The 25,648-nt window shown below is 53.3% G+C and overlaps 1 protein-coding gene across 6 annotated transcripts in view; it reads right to left on the bottom strand.

The window, feature by feature from the left end:
- BOC (BOC cell adhesion associated, oncogene regulated) overlaps positions 1-25,648 on the bottom strand; it is a 70,540-nt gene that overhangs the window by 2,198 nt on the left and 42,694 nt on the right. For 4 of the 6 annotated variants that reach the window (XM_036350817.1, XM_036350816.1, XM_036350820.1 and 1 more), the window contains 15 exons: positions 15,479-15,625; positions 13,673-13,816; positions 11,752-12,045; positions 11,158-11,430; positions 9,812-10,119; positions 5,965-6,127; positions 5,514-5,624; positions 4,822-5,028; positions 4,293-4,474; positions 3,805-3,910; positions 3,378-3,500; positions 3,159-3,236; positions 1,375-1,593; positions 452-687; positions 170-246 (listed from right to left, as the gene is read on the bottom strand). In XM_036350817.1, the coding sequence (XP_036206710.1) occupies positions 170-246; positions 452-687; positions 1,375-1,593; positions 3,159-3,236; positions 3,378-3,500; positions 3,805-3,910; positions 4,293-4,474; positions 4,822-5,028; positions 5,514-5,624; positions 5,965-6,127; positions 9,812-10,119; positions 11,158-11,430; positions 11,752-12,045; positions 13,673-13,816; positions 15,479-15,625 (2,668 nt within the window). The remainder of the gene's footprint in view (positions 1-169; positions 247-451; positions 688-1,374; positions 1,594-3,158; positions 3,237-3,377; positions 3,501-3,804; positions 3,911-4,292; positions 4,475-4,821; positions 5,029-5,513; positions 5,625-5,964; positions 6,128-9,811; positions 10,120-11,157; positions 11,431-11,751; positions 12,046-13,672; positions 13,817-15,478; positions 15,626-25,648) is intronic. The other 2 variants (XM_036350821.1, XM_036350822.1) reach the window with 2 other exon arrangements.

Genomic DNA, 25,648 nt, shown 5'->3' with positions numbered 1-25,648 from the left:
TGGAGCAGGCTGTCAGATGCGGGGACCCCTTAGTCTAGAAGAAATGAGGAGCATGAGGAATTTCGCGAAGCTGGCCCCACCTCTCAGTGGCTGGTGCTGAACCTGAGGGCCTAAAGGGAGAGGGAGCTCTGGGACTGGAGACAGATGCAGGGGTGGGAGGGCCTGTTACCTGGGAGGCGGGGCACTGTGGGCGCCATGCCCATCGCCAGGAGCGGCCTGCCTCCGGAGGTGGTTGGTGTCGTCCTGCTGCTCAAAGGGAAGGGGAATGGCAGGGTCATGTCGGCGTCCAGGACACGTCCCCGTGCATCCTCTAGCAGGATGAGCTGTTCCTGACTAAGGAAGCCTGGCCCGCAGTCCAGGACTGGAGGCCAGCAGGGAGGCAGCCTCAGGAGGCGCCCAGCCTCCCCTCCAGGGCGGCCGCACCTGCTCGCCCGCACCCAGGATGCGTTACCTGCGGCCGTGCCCCGGGACACTGCTGGGGAGGCTTCACGCCTGGGTGGCCCATGGCAGGCGCAGGGCAGCCCCTGTTCACATGCCCCCCATTGGCACAGGCCCGTCCATTGGTGCCACTGAGGTACGGCTGCCCGTGGGCTCGGTGGCTGGGAGGTCCTCCCAGCGGCACCATAGTGTACTGGCAGGAGGAGGACAGCAAGGTACTTCGAGGAAAACCCAGGTCTGTTGTATGTTCTGGAAGGAAGAAGGACAGAGGTCGGCTGAGGCCACACGAACCACAGAAAACTCCTGAGCACAGGGTCAGATCAGGGAGGCAGGGAGCTGGCACCGCCCTAGAGACGAGAATATTCTCCCTCGCAAACTTCTTCACGCTACCCATTTCTCCCTAACAGCGACTTCCTTTGCAGTGGCGATGAGGGTGAGGAGATACAGGGGCAAGTGCTCAGGAGGAGGAGGAGGTGAGCGAGCACAAGGAGCAATAGTTAGGGGAGGCAAGATGGACCATGTGCTGTAGGAAGGGAGGAGTGCAGCGCAGCCCTGGACCCAGAGCAGAGGCAGGAAACGTTTGGCGGGGAGAGGTGGGTAAGTGTGAACACAGTCAGAGCAGCAGCTTCGGGTGTGAAAAGGGGTTGGAGCCAGGTGAGTCCTGAGCTTCTGAGATGCAGAAGGGCCAACTCCCCCTCTTCACACTCTCCTCCACCTGCCAGGTCCGAGAGCTGAGAGGAGGGACTTAGTCCTGGGGTGTTCTGTGACTCTCCCTAAGCCCTCTGGAGACCCAGGAGCTTGCGCCCCAGTGAATGGGAAGCAGGGACCTCTGATCCTGCCCTGGGGAGAGGCCTCCTTGGAGGGCCGGGTGGGGTGGGGGGGGCTCCCTCCCTCCCTAGGCTCCTCCCCTGGTGTGGGGGAAGGCCGCTCACTCACTCTGCTTGGACCAGGCCCTCCACAAGCAGAAGGGGATGAAGGCGACGATGATGAGGACGATGGAGCCCAGGACGACCCCCACAATCAGGTAGGGCAGGTCGCTGGAGCGTGCCACCATGGCCCCCGTGCCCACCGGCCGCTCCATGGTTTCAGGGGGTGGTGGCTGAGGTGGAGCCAGAGTTGGGGGTGGGAGTCCGCCAGGATGACCAGACTTCCGAGCTGTAATTGTGAACAAAACTCCCATCAGCATCGATTTCTCTGACATTTCGTTCACAACAAACATCCCGATTCCATGGGTGTGGGAAATGGGGCCTCAAAACCCTTTATTGGGTGGGCGTGGTGTCCCAGCTCAGCAGGACCTTGGCATCTAACGTGAAACTTGGGATTACTGAGAACTGGACCTTGTATTTCAAAACACAATCAGAGGGTTGTGAGCCAAGCCCGGAGCCAGGCTGGGTACTCTGGGCAGCAGGGTGTGGGGATTTCCTGAAAGAGGAGCTGGGGAACTTCAGGAAGAAAGTATAACAAATGCAGGAAACCAGCAGGAGAACCGGGAAAGGAGGCATTCACCCACGGACTTGCCCTTCCTAGCAGGTTAAGGGGTGCGGAGGACCAGGCATGAGCCCGAGCCGCAGAGCAGGAGGATAGGTGTGTTGGGTGGGACTCCCTGGGGCAGACAGGATCTGGGAAACGCTGATCCCAAGGTAACAAGGTAGGATGGTGAGCTCCTCAGGGTTTGCTATCAAGGTGCATCTGACATTGTTAACCCTCTTCTCAGCCGTACCCTGGCCTCTCTGATACTGCAGCCTTCTGCTATACCCCGGCCTCTGGCTGCTGCTGCTCCTCTCTCTCCTCCTGCTCTCCCCTTTCCAGCTTCTCCTCAGACACTGGGAGGTGTTCCTGGTCCCGGTCGGTCAGCACTCTCTGTGCACCCTCATCTGTTCCCATGATTTCAACCTAATGACACTTCCTCAGAAAACAGACCCTAACCCATCCTTCTCTTTACCTGTGCTCCGCACCCTGCTCTCTCCCCTCAGCCCGTCCCGGCATAGTCACCAGTGACCCCTCAGCAAACAAATCCAACAATGGCCCTCCTACAGCCCACAGGGCCGTCTCTCCTCCTTCCAGGACCACATACTTTAACCGCCTGGAGGTCCTTGCAGGTTTGTCCAGTCCCTTAGGCCACTCCCTCCTCAGTCCCCCCGAAGATGCAATCCTTTCCAAAGGCCAGCGTGTAACCCGTGTGAGGGCTCTGCTTTTTGCCCTGGGCACTCTGATACAGGACCTCTGGTCCTGGGTGGATCTGCCCCTCACTGCACTGTACACGATGGAAGAGGGCAGGCAGTGCACACAGCAGGTGCTCTGTATTTGCTGGCCAAGTGATGGGAAGCAGGGCACAGCTGGAGAGAGATGTTGCCAATGAAGGAAAATGGGTTTTCTCGTCTTTATTCCTTGGTGATCTCCTAAGTTTGTTCTTTGCAATACACCTGCTTTATAATCTTTCAGTGTTTGCAAAAAGGAGACAGTATCTATCCACTTGACCGATGTGAAAATAAATTATTATGTGAATATGTTTAACATGTTTTAATGCAGAGAAAGAGACTGGGCTTGTAATTGGACAAACTTGGCCCAAAGTGTGCTCTACCACTAACTGGCCGCTTGACCTTGGTCAAGGTATATCATTTCCTTTTCTGTCTCATGGGGTTGGAGTTAATTAAGTAAATAAACCAGTGTTAGCATCAAATGTTATCATAGGAATAAAGTGCTTATAGAAAATTTCCAACCTAAGAACGGGTTCCACTCCATGAGCTCATGTAGGAGTGAGTTCCCAAGTTCTTTGTAGCCGTCATGTAGCAAGCCATCTGTACTTAATATGAGGCACAAGCAAATGAAAGGTTAAGAATGACGAAGTTTAGGGGTACCTGGAAAAAGAGTCTTCCTGGGGAAGAGACACCCAGCAAAGCACACAGAACAGAGACAGACACAGAACCCACAGACCACACCTTTGGTTTCACAGATCATCACGTTGCTGAACTCACTCTCGCCGCCCTCATTAAAGCACTGCATCTTAATGTCATAGGAGGTCTCCGGCTGCAGGTGGTTGATGGAGTGCCAATATCTATCCCCTGGGAGAGAGAGACAGTCACACATGGGGACGTGGATCTGGTTTGCCTGGTCTCCACAGGCAGTCAGACTGAGGGCTGGGTGCTGGGGCGGCTGCCATGAACGGCCCCATCACCTGTTGTCCCATCACCATGGGAAGGAACCGTGTGGTTTTATGAACTCGATGACCCCAAGTGAGTCATGAAAGAGACGACGATATGGGGCACAGATGCTGTGTGTCACAGCAGCCCAGGCTTTACACCTTCACCAACACCAAGACCCCCCGTGCCAACAGAGGAAACCAAATCACACGAAAGCGTTTCTCACCCTCCACCATGTCCTTCTTGTAGTCACTGTCGTTGTCACTGTCCGTGGGCCGGTAATAGATGTAGAAGCCATGGATGGGGGTGTTGTTATTACTTGCTGGGATATACTTAGGGAAAGGAGAAGAAACACGTTGACAGTGGAACAGAGAGATCACCAGGTGCGGCCGTGGGGGACAGGAATTTCCCCCGGCCTAGAGTTCAAAATTCCCGGGGGGACCCTGGCAGACATTTCTGATGACATCCCCAAAGCTCTCTGGAGAATGCTGTATTCAGCCCAGAGGTCCCCCAGCCTTTAGAGACAAGAAACAAACGGACATTTCCCCAAAGAGTTAAATCCCCTCTGAGCCTGCCTGGGTGGGGATGATGATGGATGGACAGACACACTTAAGGGAGGTCGATTAGGGGAAAGGCTGGGGAAGACAAGTGATTCCCTTTTGCCCAACATGAGCTCCGCCCGCCTCCCCATGCAGGCTACGCAAGGCCACGTACCATCCACTTGAGCATGATGGTGGTCTCATTGACGGCGTCGGTGAAGGTGATGTACGGGCCCGCCACGGGCCGCTCATAGAGGCGGCCGCTATAGCCCGACACCACGTACGGCTGGGAGGGGGCGCTGGGCTCGCTCTCCCCCAGCATGTTCAGAGCCCGGACTCGGAACTTGTAGGAAGTTCCTGGTGAGAGAGACACTCACTGATCCCTCCCAGGAGCTGGGCAACACCTTCCGACTTGCTCACAGATCATTCAGGCCCTGGACCTGGGCGGGGGGTGTCTTCTGGGCAGACCTTCCCCAAAAGCAAACCCCAAAGGACTCGGGAGACTTCCCACCCTCATCAGAAAGGGAGAGAGAGGGCTTGTGGAACTGAGGCACCACAGAGCATCCATGGGATCCTAGAGGTGGGTGGAGGATGAGCAGTGAGAACCCCCACAGCTCCCGTTCTCCTCTTGGTGGCCAGGGGGCAGTGCAGGGGAGGGGAGGGGAGTGGGGACGGGAAGAGGAAGTCAGTGGCCAGGCCCCTACCTTTCTCTAGGCCTGTGATCTCCACTGAGAGCCTGGACGGAGGGATGGCGCTGGTGGCTAGCATCCAGTCCCCCACTTTCTTCAGCTTCTTGTATTCCACACGGAAGGACTGGATTGGGAACCCACCATTCCCACGGGGGATCCAGGTTACAAACACCGATGTCTCTGAGGCCATGGAGATGGTGGGCCTGTCTGGAGCTTCTGGGGCTGAGGGAAACCATTCATGAGGGAGGAAGGAGGAGAAAGACACGGTGAGAAGATGGTCGTGTTGCAACCTGACTTGGCCTCTTCCTGATAGGAACCCGGTCCTCCCCAAACCGCCCCCCCCCTCCCTGGTGGTTGCACTGGGTCGTCCTGAGGTCACCTTGGATGGGTCACCTAGGTGGCCTTCTCCAAGGAGGAGCCCGAGGGCTAAGACTCCTGAAAGCCATACTTCTGCCAGGTCAGAGTGTGGAGGTGCCAATGGCCACCTGCTCTCCCTTCCACTGCCTCTGCACCCACAGGGTCAACAACCCCAGAACTGGACTCCAGGGTTTTATCTGAAAAGCTTCAATCTGTACTTCTTCACTGTGGGGAGACACCAGGAAGAACCAAGAGCCCATTCGTCCTTCAGCAGTGAGCCCGAGGCTGTGGACCGGGTTCCGGTTATGAGCATGCATCATTTCTACCCCTGGGGATTGCTGGGGGCTTACGGGAGAGGCGGCCGTGGTCTGGCTGGCTGCTGCTCTGGGGGCTGGCTCCAGGGTCATCTCTCTGGATCTGCTGCTCCTTGCTGGCCATGATTTCAGGTTTGGGCCGCCGTCCTGGGTAGAAACGGGTTGAGCTCAGCCCGGGAGGGAGCACGCGGTATTAGGTCTCCCTCTCCTCAGAGTGCTTTCTGCCAGGGGGTCAGACGAGGAGGTGCAAGTCATGCAGGGCAGTGGAAGTGGGGTCTGATCTCCGCTCTGCCTGAGGGGCGCCAGAGAGGCTGGCTGGTGGCATCCTGCTGAGAGGCGGGGCCTTAGTCTGGGCACACAAACCACAGGAGGCAGGCACTGGAAGGGTGGTGAGTAGTGGGACAAGGGGACGGTGGTCTCACCTGAGCCTGGGAGGATTTTCTCAGGCCCATGGGAACCCCAAGCTGGGGCAACGACTGACCCTCACCCGTTCGGAAGGTGACCATGGCTGTCTGGCCTTCGCCTGCACAGTTGTAAGCTGCCATCTCCACTTCATATAAGCTCCCGGGGTCCAGTCTGGTGAGGGTCAGGCGGTGCTGGTTGGCTGGGATGCCAGAGACGGTCCAATCATCAGAGGTGTTTGTGACCTGCTGAGGAAGGTGGCTGGTCATAAGGACTGGCCTCTGGCTGGGAGCTCTTGGTGGCTGTGGTTTGCAAGAAAAGCAGACCTGAGCCGAGAGGGCAGGAGGGGTGGGTGGGAGGAGAACAAGGCAGGTTGGGGGAGCAGTGGTACAGCAGAGTGCAGTACAACTGGGCCTTCTGGCTCTAGGACAGTATAGTCAGGCTCCCTCCTCTCTCATCTAATGATCCCATCAAAGAAAACCCAGTGGGGAGGGTCAAAAGGCCTCACTGACATTGCTGGGAATTTCTCCAAAGACCTCTCTTTTTCTGAAAAACTCACTTTACTTTCTTCCTCTTTGCTATTTAAAGCAAACAGTTTATATTCTAACTAGAGGCCTGGTGCACGAAATTCATGCAGGCTGGGGGTGGGGGGGCCCTCAGCCCGGCCTGCACCCTCTCCAATCCGGGATCCCTCTCGCAATCCGGAACCACTGGCTCCTATCCACTCACCTGCCTGCCTGCCTGATGCCATTAACTGCTCCCCTGCTGGCCTGATCCCCCTATCTGCTCCCCCCTCCTGACCTGATCACCCTAACTGCCTATCTGCTCCCCCCTCCTGGCCTGATCCCCCTAACTGCCTATCTGCTCTCCCCTCCTGGCCTGATCCCCCTAACTGCCTATCTGCGCTCCCCTCCTGGCCTGATCACCCTAACTGCCTATCTGCTCCCCCCTCCTGGCCTGATCCCCCTAACTGCCTATCTGCTCTCCCTCTCCATGCCCTTCGGACCCCTGGTGCAGGTGTGCTGAGAGCTCTCTGCTGCGGCCCCGCCCCTGTCCTGATTGGTTGTTACGTGGTGGTGTCCCAGCCAATTTGCACATTCCTATATTATTAGAATAGATAAGATGAGGATGATGGTAAAAGTAGCAGTACCAGTAGAATGGCTGCATTTGCTGAGCATTTACCAAGTGCTAGGCATGGAGCACTTTATATATGCTATACAGTGCTTTCATGACAACAGCCTGAGAGAGATGAGTAATTTGCCAAAGGCCACAGCCCCAGTGAGTGCATGCTCACAATCTTAACCTCTTTAGAAAGGAAAACAATCTGGGAGTCAGAAAATCTTGGGTTCTATCCTGGTTGTCTCTCTTACTATCTGTGTAACATAAGCAAGTTCTCTAACCTCTCTGATCCCAAGCCTTTTCATTTGTAAAATGAAGCAAATAAGGCCTCTCAGGTCTTCAGGTGATTCTGAAGATTAAATTTGGTGATTTGTGTAAAGTGTCGAGCTTTGAACTGGGTGGACAGCAGGTTCCCAACAAATGCCTGGCCCTTCTCCCTACGGCCCCACACCCTCCGCTCTGTGAGGTTTCTGCCATCTCAAACCTCCTTTTTCTGCTCCTGCCCTCAGTCCTTGCTTAGAACTTAAAAAGTGTGGCTGAGTTGTCAGGATTATGGATGAATAGTAATGGCGTCACATTCCCAGCTCTTTAAAGAAAAAACAACGACACAGGCGCTTCAGGCTCAGGGCGATGCTCAGAGGCCAGGCTGCTTGCTCTCAGCCACCCTACCTTCCTGGACAGACCTAACTGCGGGCGTGCACGTCTCAGGGAGCCTGCTGGAGCCTGAGGTGTGGTTTGCTGAAGGAACTAAACAGCTGCCAGGAAAGCTCTGAGTCCCAAGAAGAATATTCCGAAGTAGAACAAGCCCTGCTATTCACGGGCCAGGCAGGGCCCGGGCTCGTTAATGTCAGGCTTCCAGGATTTGTTCCAGGGGGAGAAGATTTTACAAACTGAGAATCCCCGGAGGTGCTGGAAACCCAAACACAGTAGCCAGGATCTGCAGATGCACCAGGAAATGAAGCCACTCCACCGTGCGAAAAGGGGAAAAAGCACTGAATGGCTCGCAGGCTCCAGCAAGAGAAGGGGGCTGAAGAAACAACCCAAATGCTGATATATTTTTATGTCCAAATTCTTTCTGATGTGAGGATCTTGAAGACGTTAGTCCCAGAAGAAAGGAACTGCTTGTGGGACATCATTTCTGCCGCGGCTGTGCCCACCTAACAGCTCCAAGTGCCCCACAGGCTGGCTCTATAGAAGCAAGGCCCAGTGGGCAGTGTCTGCTTACTTCCCAGGCCTGGCCTCACAATGCCACTGGGACCAGAAATGAAAATAAGAAATGGAACGGTAATTAGTCACTGTCACACACACCGAGAGGCTGGGTGCCACCCCAGCCTGGCATTTCCGGATCGCCATGCCTGGCTTTTGCCAGCCAGCCCTCTGGCGAGGCAATTTGGTGGCCACCTCTTGGCCTGAAAAATATTATTTTTGCTCTCATGCTGGTTGCCATCTCCTGGGGACCATGAGCGTTTGGCCTGCCCTGATCTTTGTCTATAGCTCCGAGGTGGAGGTGTCCAGTTACACAGAGAAACAAGGATTAGGACCAGCCCTGCCCCATAACCTGGGCTGAACAATGCTGCTGTTTGTTACAAATGTATTCGCCCCTTTGCTGGCTGGCAATAAGGCGGCCAGCAGGCCAAGCACCAATAAGGAACTGCCGGCCTTGGCCCCCAGCTGGGAGGCAGCTTTGCCCGAGGTGTCTTTCTGACCCCCTCAGAGGCTCTGTGGACTTGTCCTGAGCACATTCGGGGGACAGGCACAGAGGGGCCACGTGTCCAGTGGGGGAGACGGCTCCTGCACAGCCAGACCTTCCTCCCCGCAGGGCTGGCTTTCGTTTTTAGAGGGGGAAGAAGAGTTGATAAACTCTTTTAGTTCCACGTTCATATATTATCCAAATTCTTCTTCCAAGTGCACACAGCACTTTCACGAGCAAAAAAAATATGAATGCATAAGAAAGTCTAGAATTAGAACGCATAAGATTTTTTAAAATCCATTTGAAAACAATAACTGCCTACTGTCTAATGACCTTAGAGAGAAGGTAGCATGCACAGGGGGCGATCGGAAACGGACTGCAAGGACCTCCTCCTGCAGGGAACGGAAGGGTGGGAGCAAGTGAGAGTGCAGCCCTGAGTGAGGATAACAGCTCAGGGACCCTTTCTGCTTCCCAGGACACAGTGTGCAGGACGGCAGGCTGGAAGCTCCGTCCCGTACCCCGTCAGCGCCGGAGTCCTTCCCGACAGCTCCCCAAACACCATGGGACAGACTCCCCTCTGTCAAGGTCTGAGCAACTCGATGTGCTTCCAGCTCAAACGCCTGCCTGTCAAACCCGAGCCACGAGCCTGAGAACTGAGGGCGCTTTACAGGCCTCAGAGAAATACTGTTCACAAATGTTTGTTTTCCTGGCTTAGAGCTCACTCACCAGGCCCGGGTTCCTGCAGGTATGCACCCAGCGGAGCTTAGCTTGGTTCAGAAACAGAACAACATCAACAACAAATGGCAGAGCGAGGAGGGGAGGGCTGGGGATGGTTAACAGGGAGACTGTTCGCTCCCTCAGGGACCAGAAGCTGGTGGTGGTAGCTTCCGGGAAGCCCAGACCCGGAGGCAAAGGCATGGCTTTTTCCTGGGCCTCGTAGGGTCCCAAATGCCCAGCACCACCCTCTTCCTGGAGGTGGTAGGAAAGTCCCCTGGAGGAGACGGGAGGTCGTGCCCAGTAGTGGGGTTGGTCGTCCAGGTTGCAGCGGGAGCTCAGGGGAAGGGAGATAACAGAGACCCCCGCCCAGCCTGAGAGGAGGTGGGCACAATGCCAGGCACCATACCTTACGGTGTTTCACCTCATAGTAGAGGATCGGTGCCCGGCTGCCACCCTCATGCCGAGGCCGCCACACGAGCTCGTAAGAGTCAGTCTTGGAGGTCCTGGGTGAGCTGAGGATGACGGGTGCCTCGGCGGGCGCCACCGGCCCTTTCTCTCCAGGGCACTGCGGGGAAGCCGGCTGCACCGACGTTGGAGGCCTTGGGAGCCCTGGGTGCCCCCTCAGTATCTGGTCGGGGCTTCTTGGTCTGGAGGGTGGCACGGGAGGTGTGGCAGTGTCCAGCCTAGCATCGGGCCATGGCCTCAGGGTTGTGCCTGGAGCAGGAAAGACAGGGAAGGAAGAGGGTGGTAGTCCCCTGGTCACCTGCTGAGCTGAGAGAAGACCTGCTGGGCAGGAAGAGCCCTCAGGGCAGGACTGACATGGCCATTGGCCCACTCAACAGGCTCCGTGGGAGAGAGGGTCATGCCCCTGCCCTCCAGTAGGGAAAGGCAGTCTGGTGCCCCACGTCCATGCTTCTTGCCATGGCCCAGGCATGGTAGGCAAGCGTGTCTGCAACCTGTTTGTGTTCCTGACTCCACATCTGAAGTGAACTATCTATTTGCTCCTGGGGTGCAGGAACCCCGTGCCCTCTTTCTCATGCCTAACACTTGGGCTGGGGGCATGCCCCACACTGGGGAGTCTTAGCACACGGCACACACGGGCCTTCTCCTTCTCCACTGCACTGACCTGGAAACGGGAGACGGAAAGCCAACTGTAAATGCCCCTGGGAATCTGAGGAGCCAGGGCAACACTTCCTTCATGGAGCGTCCACGGACTCTGCCTGCCCCACGGGAGGCTGGCATCTGACAATGACGATTTAGCATTTCATTCTCTGTCATTGTATTTTTCTCCAATTATTTCCTCTGCATATTTTATTTCCTCCATGAAAAAATTCTTGAGGCTAATTCTGTGTTATGTTTCTCTGTATTCTCTAGGCTACCCAGTCCAGTGCTGAGCACAGTTACTGCTCAGTCACTATAGGTGTCAATGGAAATGAATCAAGCTAACAATCCAATTGCTTTCCTTTGCTCCAGAGCAGGGGTTGTCAGACTGGGTTCCATAGAACCCTATGAACCCACAGATTCTACAAAACGATTAAATTATATTTTTAAATTATAATACAACAGCTAAATGGATCATTTTCACTAGTGAAAACCTTCACTTCTGACTTTTTAATAAGTTAATATAAATTTGAACTTACAACTGAAAGCCACTTTTACTGGTTTTACACATCGGGGCTCTATTTTAGATTCCCTTGGAGAGAAGGGTTCTGTGAGTATTCACTCCACTCTCGGCCCTCGTGCTGCACTCACCTGGCCTGGCGGTCCTCAGCTGGACCACGGCGTGGGCACTGCCAACTTCGTTCTCGGCCATGCACTGGTAGACGCCCTCGTCCTCAGGCCCCACGCTGACCACGCGCAGGGCCCTACGCGACAGTCGGAGGCGCTGGCTGGGGGTGAGGGGCACGGCGTTCCTCAGCCACAGCACTGAGGGCGGGGGGTTCCCGCGCACCTCACAGGTGAGCTTGGCACTCTGGCCCCACGGGATGACCAGCTGGGACAGCTCCACAGTGACCTCGGGGGGTTCTGCCGGGAAACCAGAGCAGGGGTGAGAGAGGGGGAGTCTCCCTGTCCACGCCAGGCAGGAAGGCTCCCCCTTTCCCCTGGCTGTTGACAGAGGAAAGGGAAGGCCTCCGTCTCCGCCACCAGAGCCACATCAGGAAAGGGCACCGAGGGGCAGCCTCGTCCCTGGGATCCAGAGCCTCCGCCTCTCAGTGCTCCTGTCACTCACTCGGCACGCGGCCTCTCAGAAGGGACGTGACCCTGAGCTGGGGTTAGGAGCTTCTAGACAGGCCAAGCAGACCAAAGGGAAGGTCAAGGAGAAGAAGGTCTGCAGGAGACACTCACCAAACACCTGGACGTTGTAGAGAATGGCCGCCGCCCCGGGCTCCCCGACCCCGTTGTCGGCCATGCAGCGGTAGGTCCCCGAGTCCTCCTCGCTGGTGGTGTCGATGAGGAGGTTGCTCAGCAGGAAGCGCGTCTTGTTATAACCGGAGACACTGGACCCGTCCTTGGCCCAGGTGACCCGCGGAGGCGGGATCCCACTGGCCACACACTCCAGGATGAGACTGTGGCCTTTCGTGACGATGATGGTCTGGGCCTCTGGCGGATAGATGATGCGGGCGGCCTCGGCTGTGGAGCCTGGAGGGGGCGGGGGGAAGGACAGCGTGTGGGACCAGGACTTGGTGTGGAGGGCCCCTTCTGTGCGACCTTGGGTGGCCCTGACCCAGGAGGCAGTCCCAGAGTCCGCGGATTTGGAATCAAATAGCCTTCAGGAGCTTATGACCTACGTAAAGTGGGGCCAGTCACTTAATTCCCTTCGGCCTTGGTTTTCTTACGCGAGACAAGGACTTCCTGTAGGAGTTGTTACAATAAGAAATGAGACTGCAGTGGCGTAGCATCACGGCCAAGCGTGTGTGGGGGCAGCTGTGTGTCGGAGGAGAGAAGGATGAGGGGTGGCCAGAGGAACACTTAAATGGTGCAGGTTTTTCCCTGCTTGCACCCAGGAAGGGACTCTAAGACAGGAAGAGATGGATCCACGGATCCCACACACAGGTCTCAGAACCCAAGTGTCTCCCACAGCGTGAGCAGCATCTCCCGTGAGCATCTTGCTGAGATGAGCAGGACCTATGGTTTAAAGATGAGCATTTCTCCTATTGTGAGGTCTCCCAATCAACTACTTCATTAGGTTCCCAGCTGAGGAAGCAGCCAGCCACCCTTTTTCAAGGCTGGGGGAGAGACACGGTTGAACTTATTGAAAGGCATGCTGCTCCCCCACGTGCCGTCTTCCTCGGGACCTTCAGGTGGCCTGCTGCCATGTGTGATTTTGCTTTCTGTGCCAACCAGGGACAGACCAGGTTCTGTACGACCTGGAACTCATATAGCTTGGGAAGCCCTCTTTAGGAAAAGAATACAAAATTACAGATACTCAATTAGGCGGGTGAGGAACCACTGAAATGTTGCTTCATGAACTTCACAGTAAATCTGCCTTTGGTGCCGACTCTAAAACCTAACTCCACCTTAAGATGTGACTCCACGGAATCCACGGGGATTCAGGAAAGAGCCTGGCGCACAGAACGCGCTCAGCAAACGCAGCTGTTTTCACATAAATGAGGGGCTGTGTGGGTCTCCACGGTCTTTACCAGGGGGAGGTGTTGGGCAAACGTCCACAGTGCAGACTGGTGGCTTTGACATGGGCACAAGGCAGCATGTCTTTCTCACACAGACGCTGCCCGCTGCTGAGCGCGACTGTCCTGCCCAGCCCACATCCCGCCACCCCCTCCTCTGAAAGTTACACATGCACGAAAGCCCTCCACAGGCACAGTGAGGGGGGGTGGTCCCCACAGTGCTCTGAGGTGAGTGAGCAGGAGGCACAGCCCCTTGAGCCAAACCCGAGGGCTGGGCTGTGAGAGGTGGGTATTTCGGGAGGTGCCCCCATCCTGGCTGAGTCCTGGATGTCCCACTAGCTCAGCGGTTCTCAACCTGTGGGTCGAACGACCCTTTCACAGGGATCGCCTAAGACCATTGGAAAACACATATATAATTACATATTGTTTTTGTGATTAATCACTATGCTTTAATTATGTTCAATTTGTAACAATGAAATTGGGGGTCACCACAACATGAGGAACTGTATTAAAGTGTCGCGGCATTAGGAAGGTTGAGAACCACTGCACTAGCTGGAGCCCCACAACCCTCACCCCCACCTCGGGGAACACAAAGCTGGAGCCCAGGCCCTTCCCTCCACCAGGGAGGCCCCGCCCCTTACGGCGCACGCGCAGCCGGTCACTGGAGCCCGAGGTCTTCACTTCTTGGGTGACCGGGTTGTAGGCAGCGCACTTGTACATCCCCTCGTCCTCCTGGCTGGCGTTCACGATCTGGAGGTTCCCTGACGGCATGATCAGGTAGTTACCTGAAGAAAGAACAGGAAGGGAACATGGGTGAGTTTGGGCCTAAAACACTACACCCAATAGCTCCCACAAATGGGCGGGGCAGGACCCGAGATGTGCACTTGAGTTCCAGTAAGCCCACCCCCCAAGTGCTCTTCTCCCATAAAACCTGGAAGCCAGGGGGACAGAATGCCAGGGAACGAAACAACTAAGGAACCAGCTAACCGGCTGGTAACTCCCCCCAGGTCAGTCCACAGACTTGTGGAAGAGCATTTTACATGTCAGGAAGCTGGCGAGAGGCAGCAGGACATGGGGTCAGCCAGACCTGGACTCAAGGCATTGGACCTGCCTGTACTGACGGTGTGATCTCGGGCAAGGTCATAACCTCACAGATTGGGTTCCCTTATTTGTAAAGTGGCCCAATGGGTGCTGCCTCGGCCGCTGTCTGGCTCAAGGGGCCCTGATGCACCCCTGGGAGCTAAGAGGTCATTCCCACAGGAGGGCGGGCTTTCACTTCAGAACCTGCCATCGTCTGTCAGTCGCAGCTCTGAGCCACCTCACTACTGAATTTCTGCAACGGGGAGAACATTCTGGCCCCAACCCCACGCTCTCTGTGAACGCCGCAGAAGCTCTCCCCTCTGCATCACTGGCCTGCTGGGCTGTGTGCTCTGGGCCAGGGGTGTCAGGGGGGCTGAGGGGGAGGGCAGGGCTGGGTTCAGCTTCTCTCAGCAGGAGATCGTCTCACGCTGCTGGACACACCAGTGGTGTCCAGCTTCCTGGCAGGCGGACCACCGGCCCTCCACTCCAAGCTCCTGGGGGCCTGCCTTGGGAGTCGGGGTGTCCCTATACCTAGGCTCACTAAGCCTGGCGCCGGCCTGCCCCTGGGGATGAGCTACTTAGGCAAATATCAGACAGAATAGGGAGAAGCTCTGCCCCTGTGGGCTGGGCAGGCTTCCTCTAGGGGCCATTCCAGGCTCCCGCTGGGGACCGTGCAGATGGATGTTCTTCCCGCAGTCTCCACGTATTTCGAGGGGCAGGACTCGGGTCTTTACCCTTCCAGAAAACAGTTTTCTGTATTTTCTATAGTGAACATACATTCCTTTCATAACCAGAAAAAGTTAATAAAATATTTTAAAATGTACATGTTTTTAAAGTTACACATTTTGAGCTGTGGGGTCCAGTCAGTAGGGTCTACTTGGCCTAGTGTACAGGTTCAGTTGTGGATGAAGCTTCCTGTTCCCCCAACTGGTACTCGGGAGACCACAGCTCACCACCCCCCCCTCCCCACCCCTCCCCGCCCTGAGATGGCTGCATTACCAGGAAAATGGGGACAGGGAGAAACTCAAGTTCCATAAGAAGACTGCTCTGCTGTGTGGGGACGAGCTCCACCTCCCACGCTGCAGCTGCAGGGATGGCTGGGATTGTCGGCAGCCTTTCTGTGTCTGCCTGGTGGCCGGGAGCTCACATGGGGGAAATCTGGAACCTATGCTGACAGCCCTGACCAAATGGTGCAGCTTAGCAACATCATCCAGGGCCTCAAAGAGCAAAGACATTCCTCAGGCAGGGCGGAAGACCTCGTAACAGGAGCCAGTCCCTTCAGGATCCCACAGGACTAAATATCAAGGCCCAAGACAGGAGTGGCCAGCTTCCCCCCGGCCTTGGCCTCTGGGGTCCTGCTTGCTCACCTCTGGATGCCTCCAGCCACTCTTGTTTGACACTGTATCGGACCTGGGCTTTTGGGTGGCTCTCAGGAAGGTGGCAGGCAATGACCGCCGTGTTCCCCTCATCTACTTCAATCACATGCTGCACGTCTAACTTGAAGTCCTGGAGATCTGTGGAGAGAAGGGGGGGTGCCGGTTGGGCTTTGATAGAGGAGACATGAAATGTTCCAGGGTGGCTTATGTCTCGGTGTCTTTAGTCTCAATAAACAGCTGCAAAACCTCACAGTGGGGGCTCTCTGTGAGTCTTTCCTCACCTTTTGTTGTCTAGGGGAGTTTAAAGGATGGATTGTGTGGCCTTCATCACTGCATTGGAGTTCAACTTGGTACATATGAGCTGCAGGGTGGGGTGGACATGGAGATTCCTTCAGGTGGAGCCTGTGATGCGGACCAGACTCTCTGTTACACTGAGACATGGGAGCAAGCTGACCAGGCCCACCGGCCCTACTAAACCTGGTCAGGGTCAAGGCACAAATGTCCTGGCAGAGCTCAGAGGGAACAACAAAAGAGAATGCTGATGTCTCCTTCATTCCAAGAATGGCCTTCCCTGGTTCTTCTCAGACATCCATAGTGAAAATTGAGAGGCCCAGGATTTTGCTTGGTTACCAAGCATGGTTCTAACGGGGGTTGTTCCTGCTACCCAGGAGCTATACTCTACATCAAGCATGTCAAACTCATGGCCCGTGGGCCGCATGCTTCGTTCATTTGGCCCGTGTTAGCCTCTGAGTTTGACATGCTTGCTCTACATCATGGCTAATACCTTCTCAGGGCTGGGGTGGGGAGCTGTGGATGCCCCCAGGGTTTCTAAGGCAAAGAGGGGTCTCCCTGGTGTGGCTTAATGGCAGGGGAATACGGGGGAGCTGAGGGCCCTGACCCTGGGCTGCAGCCCCTGGCAGCACAGTGGCTCTCTCCTGGCTTGGCACACTGGCAGGAAGACTGGGATCTAAGCTGAGAGAGGATGGAGGTCCATCTGGAATAAGAGCCGGATGCTTCCCAATCAATCCAAGAGTCCAAACCACAAAACTGTCTGTAGGAGCCGAATCACTGATGCTGCTGAACAGAATGGGCCATTTGTGCAACAAAACCACATTTCAAATTCGGTTTTCAGAACTGTCGCTGAATTTAACTTGAGAGAGGAAATAAGACGGATGGAGGGGAAGATAAGAGAGATGAGAATACTAGTGTTTACCCACTCTTCATAATGGGACTTAGAAAACATCCTCGAGGTACCCTCACTGACTGCTGACCACACCACCTCTGTTCAGCTCCTGAGAACAATACTACCGTGGGAGCTGCCCACATGCCACCTGCTGCTGTTGTTTCCACTGGAGACCCGGAGAAGGCCTCCGGAGCAGGGGGAGTCAGGTGTCTGACAGGAGAGATAATTACTAAAAACAAACTACTGTCGCCAAAGGAGAGCCTGGTGACTGAGGCACTCAGCCGGCTCAGGAGGTTCCCACTCAATGGAACTTTCCAGAAGTTCTCAGTCAAGCCAAGACAAGCCAGGGCAGGAGGGCCCTTCTGTTTCTATGAAAGGACTCTTGTCCCTTTGATCACTATATCAGATTGTGAGCCGTTTAGGGGCAGGACCAAGTCTTCATACATGTTTTCTGAACCTGGCCTAGGCCTGGCCGAGTAGATGCCCAGTGATGTTGAATGACTGATTAAATGACCGTCTCAGAGCTGGCCCCTCCATCAGGTACAAGGGGCCCGTTTGTTGCCTGTGAACTCAGATGTGCTAGTTGAGTTGGCCTACATTGTGAGCTCAAGGCTACGGGCCTAGCACGGCCCATGTCCTATGAACCTTTTATCCAAGTGTAGCCAACCGTTTATCTAAGTGTGGCTATTTTGAAAATAGAACGTTCCTTGAGAGGTTACTTCCAGGGTCACAGGAAAGAGGTAAAATAGGTCCAATAAACGTGGAGTAAGACATGCGTGTTGCTGTCCACAGAGTGGCGTGGCAAAACCAATGACAGCCTCCCAATTCATTTCTCTTACTCCACTTCATTCTCCAGGCCCACCACGTGATGCCTGTGGATCGAGGAAGGCCAGCCTCACGACCCCTTCCTTTGGGTAGGTGACTGGAAGTGCTTTCTGAGAAAGCCCATTATTTGTTCAAGGCCTTCTGGGCTTTAGAAGAATGGTCTCATCATTATTTAATTTTGTGTGCATGATATCTGACCCTAACTAAATTGTAAATTTCTAGGGAGCAGTCTATTTTGCACTCCACGCCTCCAACCCCAAGCCCTGCTGCCCAGTATGCAGAATATAGCAAATGCTTGCTAATCCTCATTGAATACATTGGAACAGTGGTTCTCGACCTTCCTAATGCCGCAACCCTTTAATACAGTTCCTCATGTTGTGGTGACTCCCAATTTCATTGTTACAAATTGAACACAATTAAAGCATAGTGATTAATCACAAAACAGTATGTAATTATATATGTGTTTTCCGATGGTCTTAGGCGACACCTGTGAAAGGGTTGTTCGACCCCCAAAGGGGTCGAGACCCACAGGTTGAGAACTGCTGCACTGGAAGAAGGCTGAGCCCAAGGCCAGCTTCATGGGCGTGCAATATGCCCAGTTGCACAGGGCCCCATGCTTGGGGTCCATGCTAGGTTTAACGTTCTGCTGTCGCCATCTTGAAATTCTTCATCATGTTTGAACAAGGGACCCTGCATTGTCATTTTGCACTGGGCCCCATAAATGACAGCCCAGTCTTGGGTGAGCCTCTCCGTCAAGACACAGGATGCACTTTCTCTCAGAGAGAAGGGAGGTATGGACTGCGGGAAGGGGAGGATTGCCTGCGCTCAGTGTGTTCTAGCTAAATATGGCCACCGCTTTCCGAAGCCAGGCACTTAAATGCTGCCGAGGCCTCGGGGTTCTCCGCACAGCGCACGTGCGCCTGCCAAGCCAGGAGGCGCCCCGCAGAGCGAGCTGTGAGTACTGTGAGCTCAAGGGCATCTGGAAAATTCCCCCATCACTAAGAAGCACTCCCTTCAATGGTCTAATACATCTAAAAATACTCCACCAAGAGTTTTTGAGTTTTTTCCTACCCTCCCCCTTATCTTTACCTCATTCCAAGGAAATTTGCCTTGAGCAAGAATATATTTAAACCTAACAGATCATTTTGCAAGAAAGGCGTGAGCAACTGAAAGGAGTCTGGCACCAGAATGCCATCACCATCTTCACGGCCTGGGCTCCTGCCCCATGGCAATTGCGGGCTTATCCAGGCAGGAGCAGAGCACGCTCCTCCGTGCAACCCCCTCACCCACCCAGCCCCAGAAATACCAGGCCCTCCTTAAGCCCCTCTTGGCACCCTCTGCACCTCTGACAACTGCTGGGCTGGAGACAGGAGGCTGTGCAGTGGGGGAGGCACAAAGCTGGGCACCGGTCAGCCATGTGGCCTGACAGCCCTCTGTTCTGATGCCAACACGTGCACAACAGCCATGCAGGCAGGACCGAGGACACCCAGCTGGACACCCAGCTCCCCACGGGGGTCGACTGGCAGGCAAACCTTCCTGGTGTCAGAACAAATAAGCAGAAGTTTAGTCCCTGTGCCTCCTAAACGTAAGCCTTAGCTGTTGCTTCACTAGACAAACCCCCAAATTGGCTGCTGGAGCAAAAGTTGAGTTTCACTAAGGGATCAAAGACAGAGTAATGAAGTGAGGACCGACTTGAAAATCAGAGCACCCTTTCTAGTGTTTTGGGGTAGGGAGAAGGACAGAGATGGGTGAAGCTTCATGCGCAGTGCCAGCCTCGTCAGCCGCCAGGCGAGGCAGATGCAGAGAGATGCAGTTGCCTGCATGTGAAGGAAAGCAGCCTGTCCCTGGCCCCTTTTGTCTGCAAAGCTGGCTTCCTGGCCAGTCTCCGGGCTGCTCAGAGAGCCCCACTGGGAGTCAGGGGCAGGCCCTTCAGTTACAAATGAGGTGAGCAGGCCCTGAGTCAGAAGGATGGATCAGGTTTCACCAGGAAATGGTTTGACAGGACACCTGTCCTTGCCTGTTCGATGGTGTGTTTGAGAAATCCATTACTGGATTGTTTTTGCAGCTTTAATCCTCTTATGCCTTCTCTCAGACCTGCTTTTGCATCCTCTCTTTGTGTATTCCAGCTATTTTATTAACTTGTCTGCACTAATCAGACGCCCATAGGCTCGCTCTTGTTTCTTGGCTCTCAGCAGGTCAGAAGCCCTAGTCACTGGGGCCACCTTAGAGATTCCTGACCTTCCTTACATTCCACAAAATGCTGTGCTTTCAGAGAAAGCCCATATTCATGTAGGTTCCAAACAGAACTTTGCTCACTTCCCTGCCTTCTATGTGTTCAATTTCTTCAGGGAACATGTATCTTCTGCTCTGTCTCTTCCCTGGGACCTTAGATGCACAGACTGCAGGGATTTGTTCAAACAGATCATGTGATGTGCCCCATGTTTCCTCTTCACATTTACAGGGTGCATCAGACAAGCCAGCCAGGGTTAGAAAAGGCAAATAAAAGACATTGAGAGGCACGTGGGCATGGCTGCCACCACCAAGGTCACAGGAGAAAACACGATTGGTAAGTTTTATCTTGAGCCCCTTTGCAATTCCTTTCTCACCACATTCTGGATTCAGTCTTTCCTTTATTTAGTGAGAGGCTCAGTAGAGCCATGAATGAAACTACAATATTTGGTGCATGTTCATGCCTTCTCATAGTGCAGAAGTGTCCAATCTTAATCATAGGCCCAGCTCCCTGACTTCTATGGAATTCACACACCCACTGACAGGTGCTGTGCGCCTCAGCAGTGTGCCCTCGTGTAATCCTTAAGCTTAAGGATCACAGTCAAGAAGTTTCCTCACGCCACTTCTTTTCCCTGGGCCCTCACTTAGGCTGCAAATAAAAGCTCAATTCTGTGTAAGAAGTCAGGTGAAATAGTGCCGTAGGCTGGGGCTGCATGGAGTTACCAACACCTTCCTCTCTACGAGCTCACCTTAAACAACTGGCTTTCTACCCACCCAGGCATTTCTCCCGTACAGTCAGTCCTGCCTCCCTCCCGCCTGCTCTCAGGAATCACCAGGCAAGCCTGCACTCATTCGCTGAGGCTTGGATGGGATCCACCAGATTGCAGGGGCACCCAGTGGAGCGGCTCCCTCCCTTGGCAATGCTGCCAGGACGGCTATGTAGCCTCGTGGCCATCGGCAAGTTTCTGGGCTGACGGATAATTCTACTCCCCACTTCTCATGGCTCCAGGTCTTGACTTGTCCTGTGGTGGCTTGTTGCATGCGTGGCTAACGTTTCACAGCACAGAAGGCTCTGCTCTAACAAAGCATTCTCCTCAGTGCTGACCCCACGGCCCCTCCCTGCACCCGAGTCCCTTCTTGAATTTGGAAAAGTGCAAGGGAAGTGAAGCTCCTAAGAGCATTCTCAGGCAGAGCCTATGGCTCACTGCCCTACAGACGGACTTGCAAGTGGGGTCGGAGAAGGGGAGGGGTCCCAGGCACTGCCTCCCCATGTGGCCTCTGGCCATGCAGAAGCTTGCTAGCGCCTCAGGCTGCTTCACTGATGGGCAGAGAACCATCACACTGACCTCCACCCAGGCGTGACCCCAAGATCAGTCCTCTGAAATAAAAGTGCTTTCCTAGTGAATCAATTCCAGAGGCAGCGTAGAGACCGGAGCCTGACAGTGCTTCCCTTCCGTCAGAAAGCACAGCTCCTGGTGAGTGGCTGGGGTTTGCTGGGGTTTGCTGGGGCCCAGGCAGGCAGCTCAGAAACCACACATCCTGGGTAGTGACTAAGCCTTTTGCCAGTCGGTTGCCCTGGCACACAGACCACTGAAACCAAACCCACTGTAACCCACGAGGCTGGGCAAAATCAGGATATTCTGTAGTCAGCACTCAGCACAAGACCACCCCTCCTGGCGTCATGGAGACAGTCATTAGCCAGCCAGGAGCTGGAGGTGATCTATTATGCCAGGCATTGCAGAAGACACTGAGAAGACAAGATGCAGGTCCTGATCTAGTGAGCTCTACTCTAATGGACAAGACATAAAACAGCACACAAAGCAGGACTCAACAATTCGCCAGAGGGTGTCCCACCACCAGCGTTCCAGCCCAGGGCAGGGCGCCTGCGCCTCCTGAGGAAATGTAGAAAGGAGGTTGGCGGAGTGAGAACTGCCCCTCTCTTTGCAGGCAGGGTGAGTGGGTAAATATATTTGCTCTCTTTGGGATTTTTTTCCCTGCCTGTTCTATTGCACAAATAATTTTGGCTCCAAAGCACTTTCCTGACAGCCATGGAAACATGACATAAAATTTCTCAAACACACTTTCTGATGAAAACAAGACATGCTCTCTTTTATTTAAATAAAAAACAGTTTCCATGGGGGGAAAAAAACCTTTGCAGATGCCAAACATATTCGCTGTTAAATCTTGTGTTTCTCTCTTTTCCTTTGAGCTGGAGTTTGCACCCAGATTTGAGCAGTGAGAGAAAACTGAGGATGGAGAAGAGATTAAAGAGCCAGGGGGTGAGGGCAGAAGATCAAAGTCATGACAGGACGTGGGCAGGAGAGGAGAGAAGACAGAAAGGGAGGAGTGTAAGAGGAAAAGGGAAGAAAAATAAAAAGAACCTAGTTTGCAATGTCATTAAATGATTTGCAATAAACTGGCCTAATGCTTCAGGAATTTCTTGGCTTGAACCAATTAAAAATATATTTTTTAAAAAGACATAAGAGAATGAGAACTGTGATTAATCCCTGAAGACAAGTCAAGTGTGGGAGCCACGTCTCCACCGAGTCTGGCAGCCAGATGAACGGAGAAGATGTCTGTAGACCATCTCGTTTACCTGACTCCAGTGCTGCTATGAAGCAGGGCTGGTTAGCAGGACTGGGGAGTTTCTTTTGGACTCGACCAAGGAATGAAATGGTTTGAAAAAATACACTGAAGAAAGAGAGAAGGAAAAAAAGATTTACTTGCCAGCAACCCACATCACACATATTTCTCTGATCAACTCAATATAAACTATAAACTTTAGCAATGGGAAAATTAATGTGAATCCTGGTGGTCTGGGCTCATCAGAGCCAGAGCTGGATCCAGGATCCTGGCACGGTCTTTGGCAGGCAGGCAGCCTGCACAGGAAGAGGGAGAGGACTGGAAAGCGAGGCCAAGGCGCCCAGGAGGAATGAAGATGAGCACTTCAGCCTGCCTTTAAAAACAGCACTCCAGGTGGGAGAGGAAGGGACATGTCCCATGGCCCGTGAAGCCCACAGTGGTGCCCACTTCTGCCCGCGGGCCTGGGAACCACATATTCCTAAAGCAGTGGTGGCTTCACCCACCACCTCGGACAGTGTCCCCCAGAGTGTCTGGTGGGACCTGGAGCCACATTCACTGGCGTCTCCCTTCAAAGGTTCCAAAGTTTCCTCCAAACATCTCTTTTAAACAACAACAACAACAACCAAAAACCCCCCACAGCCTTTTATGTTTCTCATATCCATCCGTTTTTCTGAACCCTTCCTGAATTTCTTTGTATCTTTATGGCCCAAGTTCTTGCTTCATTCTTTCCTATTTACTTCCTTAAAATGTTTAATATATCAGGATTTAGTGAAGAAGCCTTTGTTCACTTTCTGCATGCCCTTTTTGATCTCCCAGACTTCAAACACATTTTAATCTAGTCTTCTTCTTCCTAGACACTCACTGAAGGCCTCCTGTGCACCAGGCCCTGTGCAGAGCAGTGTGGTCACCCAGCTGAATGGCAATACCCTGCCCTCCAGGCAGTGAGACAGGGCAGGAGAGGGTTCTCTAACCCAGGATGGTGAGGAGGCTGGGAAGAAGAGACCCTACCAGACACTGGGGAAGTTGAGAGTTTCAAGAAAAGATTCCAAAAGGAGAAGACACCTGAGTCTTGAGAACTGAGAAGGAATTTTTAAACCAGGGAGGGAGGAACTTTCTGGGGAAAGGCATGGAAAGCAAGATGGTGCGGGCATATGGAGCACCATCCCCAAAACAAGTGGAGTGCCAGGAGCTGAGAAAATGGGGTTGGCTGGGCCTCCATGGAAGTGGGGCTCAGAGACGGGCTCATGTGTATCATCCTACAGCCTGAGTCTTAGTCTGCGACCCCTGAAATCCTCCGATGTTTTTAAGTAGAAGAGACAGTCACTCAAAATTAAGCACAATTTTCCCTACAGGAAAAAAATGCTGTATTTTTCCTCAGTGAGTTTTTTTTTTTTCTTCTTTTCATTTTGCTTACATTTTTCTCTCACTGTTAAGAAGTAGTCCTTTATCTTAGATGTGAACATTTCACTTGCAGAACCGACTCACTGTCCTTTAGCTCTCAGGGTCATTACCAGGTTCTAAAAATGGCTGAAAGTCTAAAACCAAGATCAGAATACAAATCCCTCGACTTTTCCACGTACAGAAAAGGGAGAGCCGAGGGACTCGCTTGTTCTCTTGATTCTTTTGCATTTTAAAGGAATCGTTTTGCATTGTGTTTCCTAAAGGATTCCAGTGATTTCCAGCAAGTTAGTCAGCATTCCCCTCTTCTCTGTGGGGGATACGTTCTAAGACCCCGACCGCCTGTGGATGCCTGGAACCGCAGACAGTACCGAAGCCTATATTCCCTATGTTTTTTCCTTATACAGTCCTGTGCCACATAATGTTTTGGTCAACGACAGATTGCATATATGACAGCGGTCCCTAAGATTATAATGGAGCTGAAACACTCTATCGCCTAGAGACACTGTAGCTGTCATAACGTCGTCGTAGCTCAACGCCTTCCTCACGTGTCTGGGGAATGTTGGTGTGAACAAGCCTACTGCGCTGCTAGTCGTATAAAAGCATAGCCCACCCAATTACATACAGTGTGTAATACTTGATAGTAAGTGGCCGGTACTGGTGTAAGTATTTACTATACTTTTTATTGTTATTTTAGAGTGTACTCTTCCTACCTATAAAATAGTTTTGCTGTAAACAGTATGCAGTGCTGTGCCAGCAGCAGCCTCAGACATCTCGTTTACCACAACGTTTGAGTGCATCATTCTCTCTCGCTCTAGGTTTACTCTCCTGTTGTTTTGTACGCTCACATGCTGCACAGGCTTGTAGTGTAGGAGCAATAGGCTGTAGCCGTGCAGGTTTGCCTAAGTACAGTCTACGATGTTCGCACAGCAATGAAACCGGCTAACAACACATTTCTCAGAATGTATCCCTGTTGTGAAGTGGCACATGGCTGTACGTACATAGTTATGAAAGCTGAATTTATAAATTAAGCACACGAAGTTATGAACAACAATAACAAATGAAAGAGAACAATTACAACGATAATTGTCCTTATAATGATGCTGCAATAAGAGTTATGTAAACGTGGCATTATTAAGTAAAATTAGGGGTACTTGAACACAAGCACTGCAAGACTGCGCTAGTTGATCTGATAACCACGGTGGGTACTAAGTGGCTAACAGTGTGGAGATGCTGGACGAAGGGATGATTCACGCTACGGGCAGGACAGAGCAGGACGTGTGAGATTTTATCATGCTACTCAGAACTTGCAACTTAAAACTCAAGAAATGTTTATTTCTGGAATTTTTCCACTTAATAATTTCGGGCTGCAGTTGGCTGTGGAAAGTGAAATCCCTGGCCGGGGGCACCACTGAAATCCTTGCTTCAGCTCTGGCTCGCTGGATCTAGAATTCCCCTCAACACACAGCTTAGAAAACGGCCCTGGGGTTTCCTTACGCGTGTAGCTGTGTGCGAACAACAGACTGAGGAGAAGGGCGGGATGCATTGAGAATGTCCTTGGTGGACGATGCGCCATGGTCTCAAGGTCTTCCTTTGGCAAATATTGACCATTGCTAAACAGAGAATCGGAAGCCTGGCTGCTTAGGGCCGACAGCCGCTGCCCCCGCGCCCCGAGCAGAGCTTATACCACACGTCTGCCTGGGCACTTGCGCCAGGTCTGATGGGATTAGCGCTGCCAGTGCCGCCTGAACATCGGGGACCTTCCTATGAGTTGTGAATTTCTGCTTGTATCCAGCAGAAAACAGAAAGAGCGAATATGACTTTGGCCTAAAGATATAAGGTTCTCCTTAATCATTTCCTATTTAGATTTCAAGCTTCTTAGCACCTTTTGGGTCTAAGCTGTCTCTCAATTTTCCTGTCCAAGTGGCAAAGTACAAAGTAGC

This window comes from Myotis myotis, unplaced genomic scaffold (genome assembly GCF_014108235.1).
Source record: "Myotis myotis isolate mMyoMyo1 unplaced genomic scaffold, mMyoMyo1.p scaffold_m19_p_2, whole genome shotgun sequence".
Taxonomy (NCBI): domain Eukaryota; kingdom Metazoa; phylum Chordata; class Mammalia; order Chiroptera; family Vespertilionidae; genus Myotis; species Myotis myotis.
The sequence above is the reverse complement of the archived record's forward strand: the minus strand, read 5'-3'. Positions and strand labels throughout refer to the sequence as shown.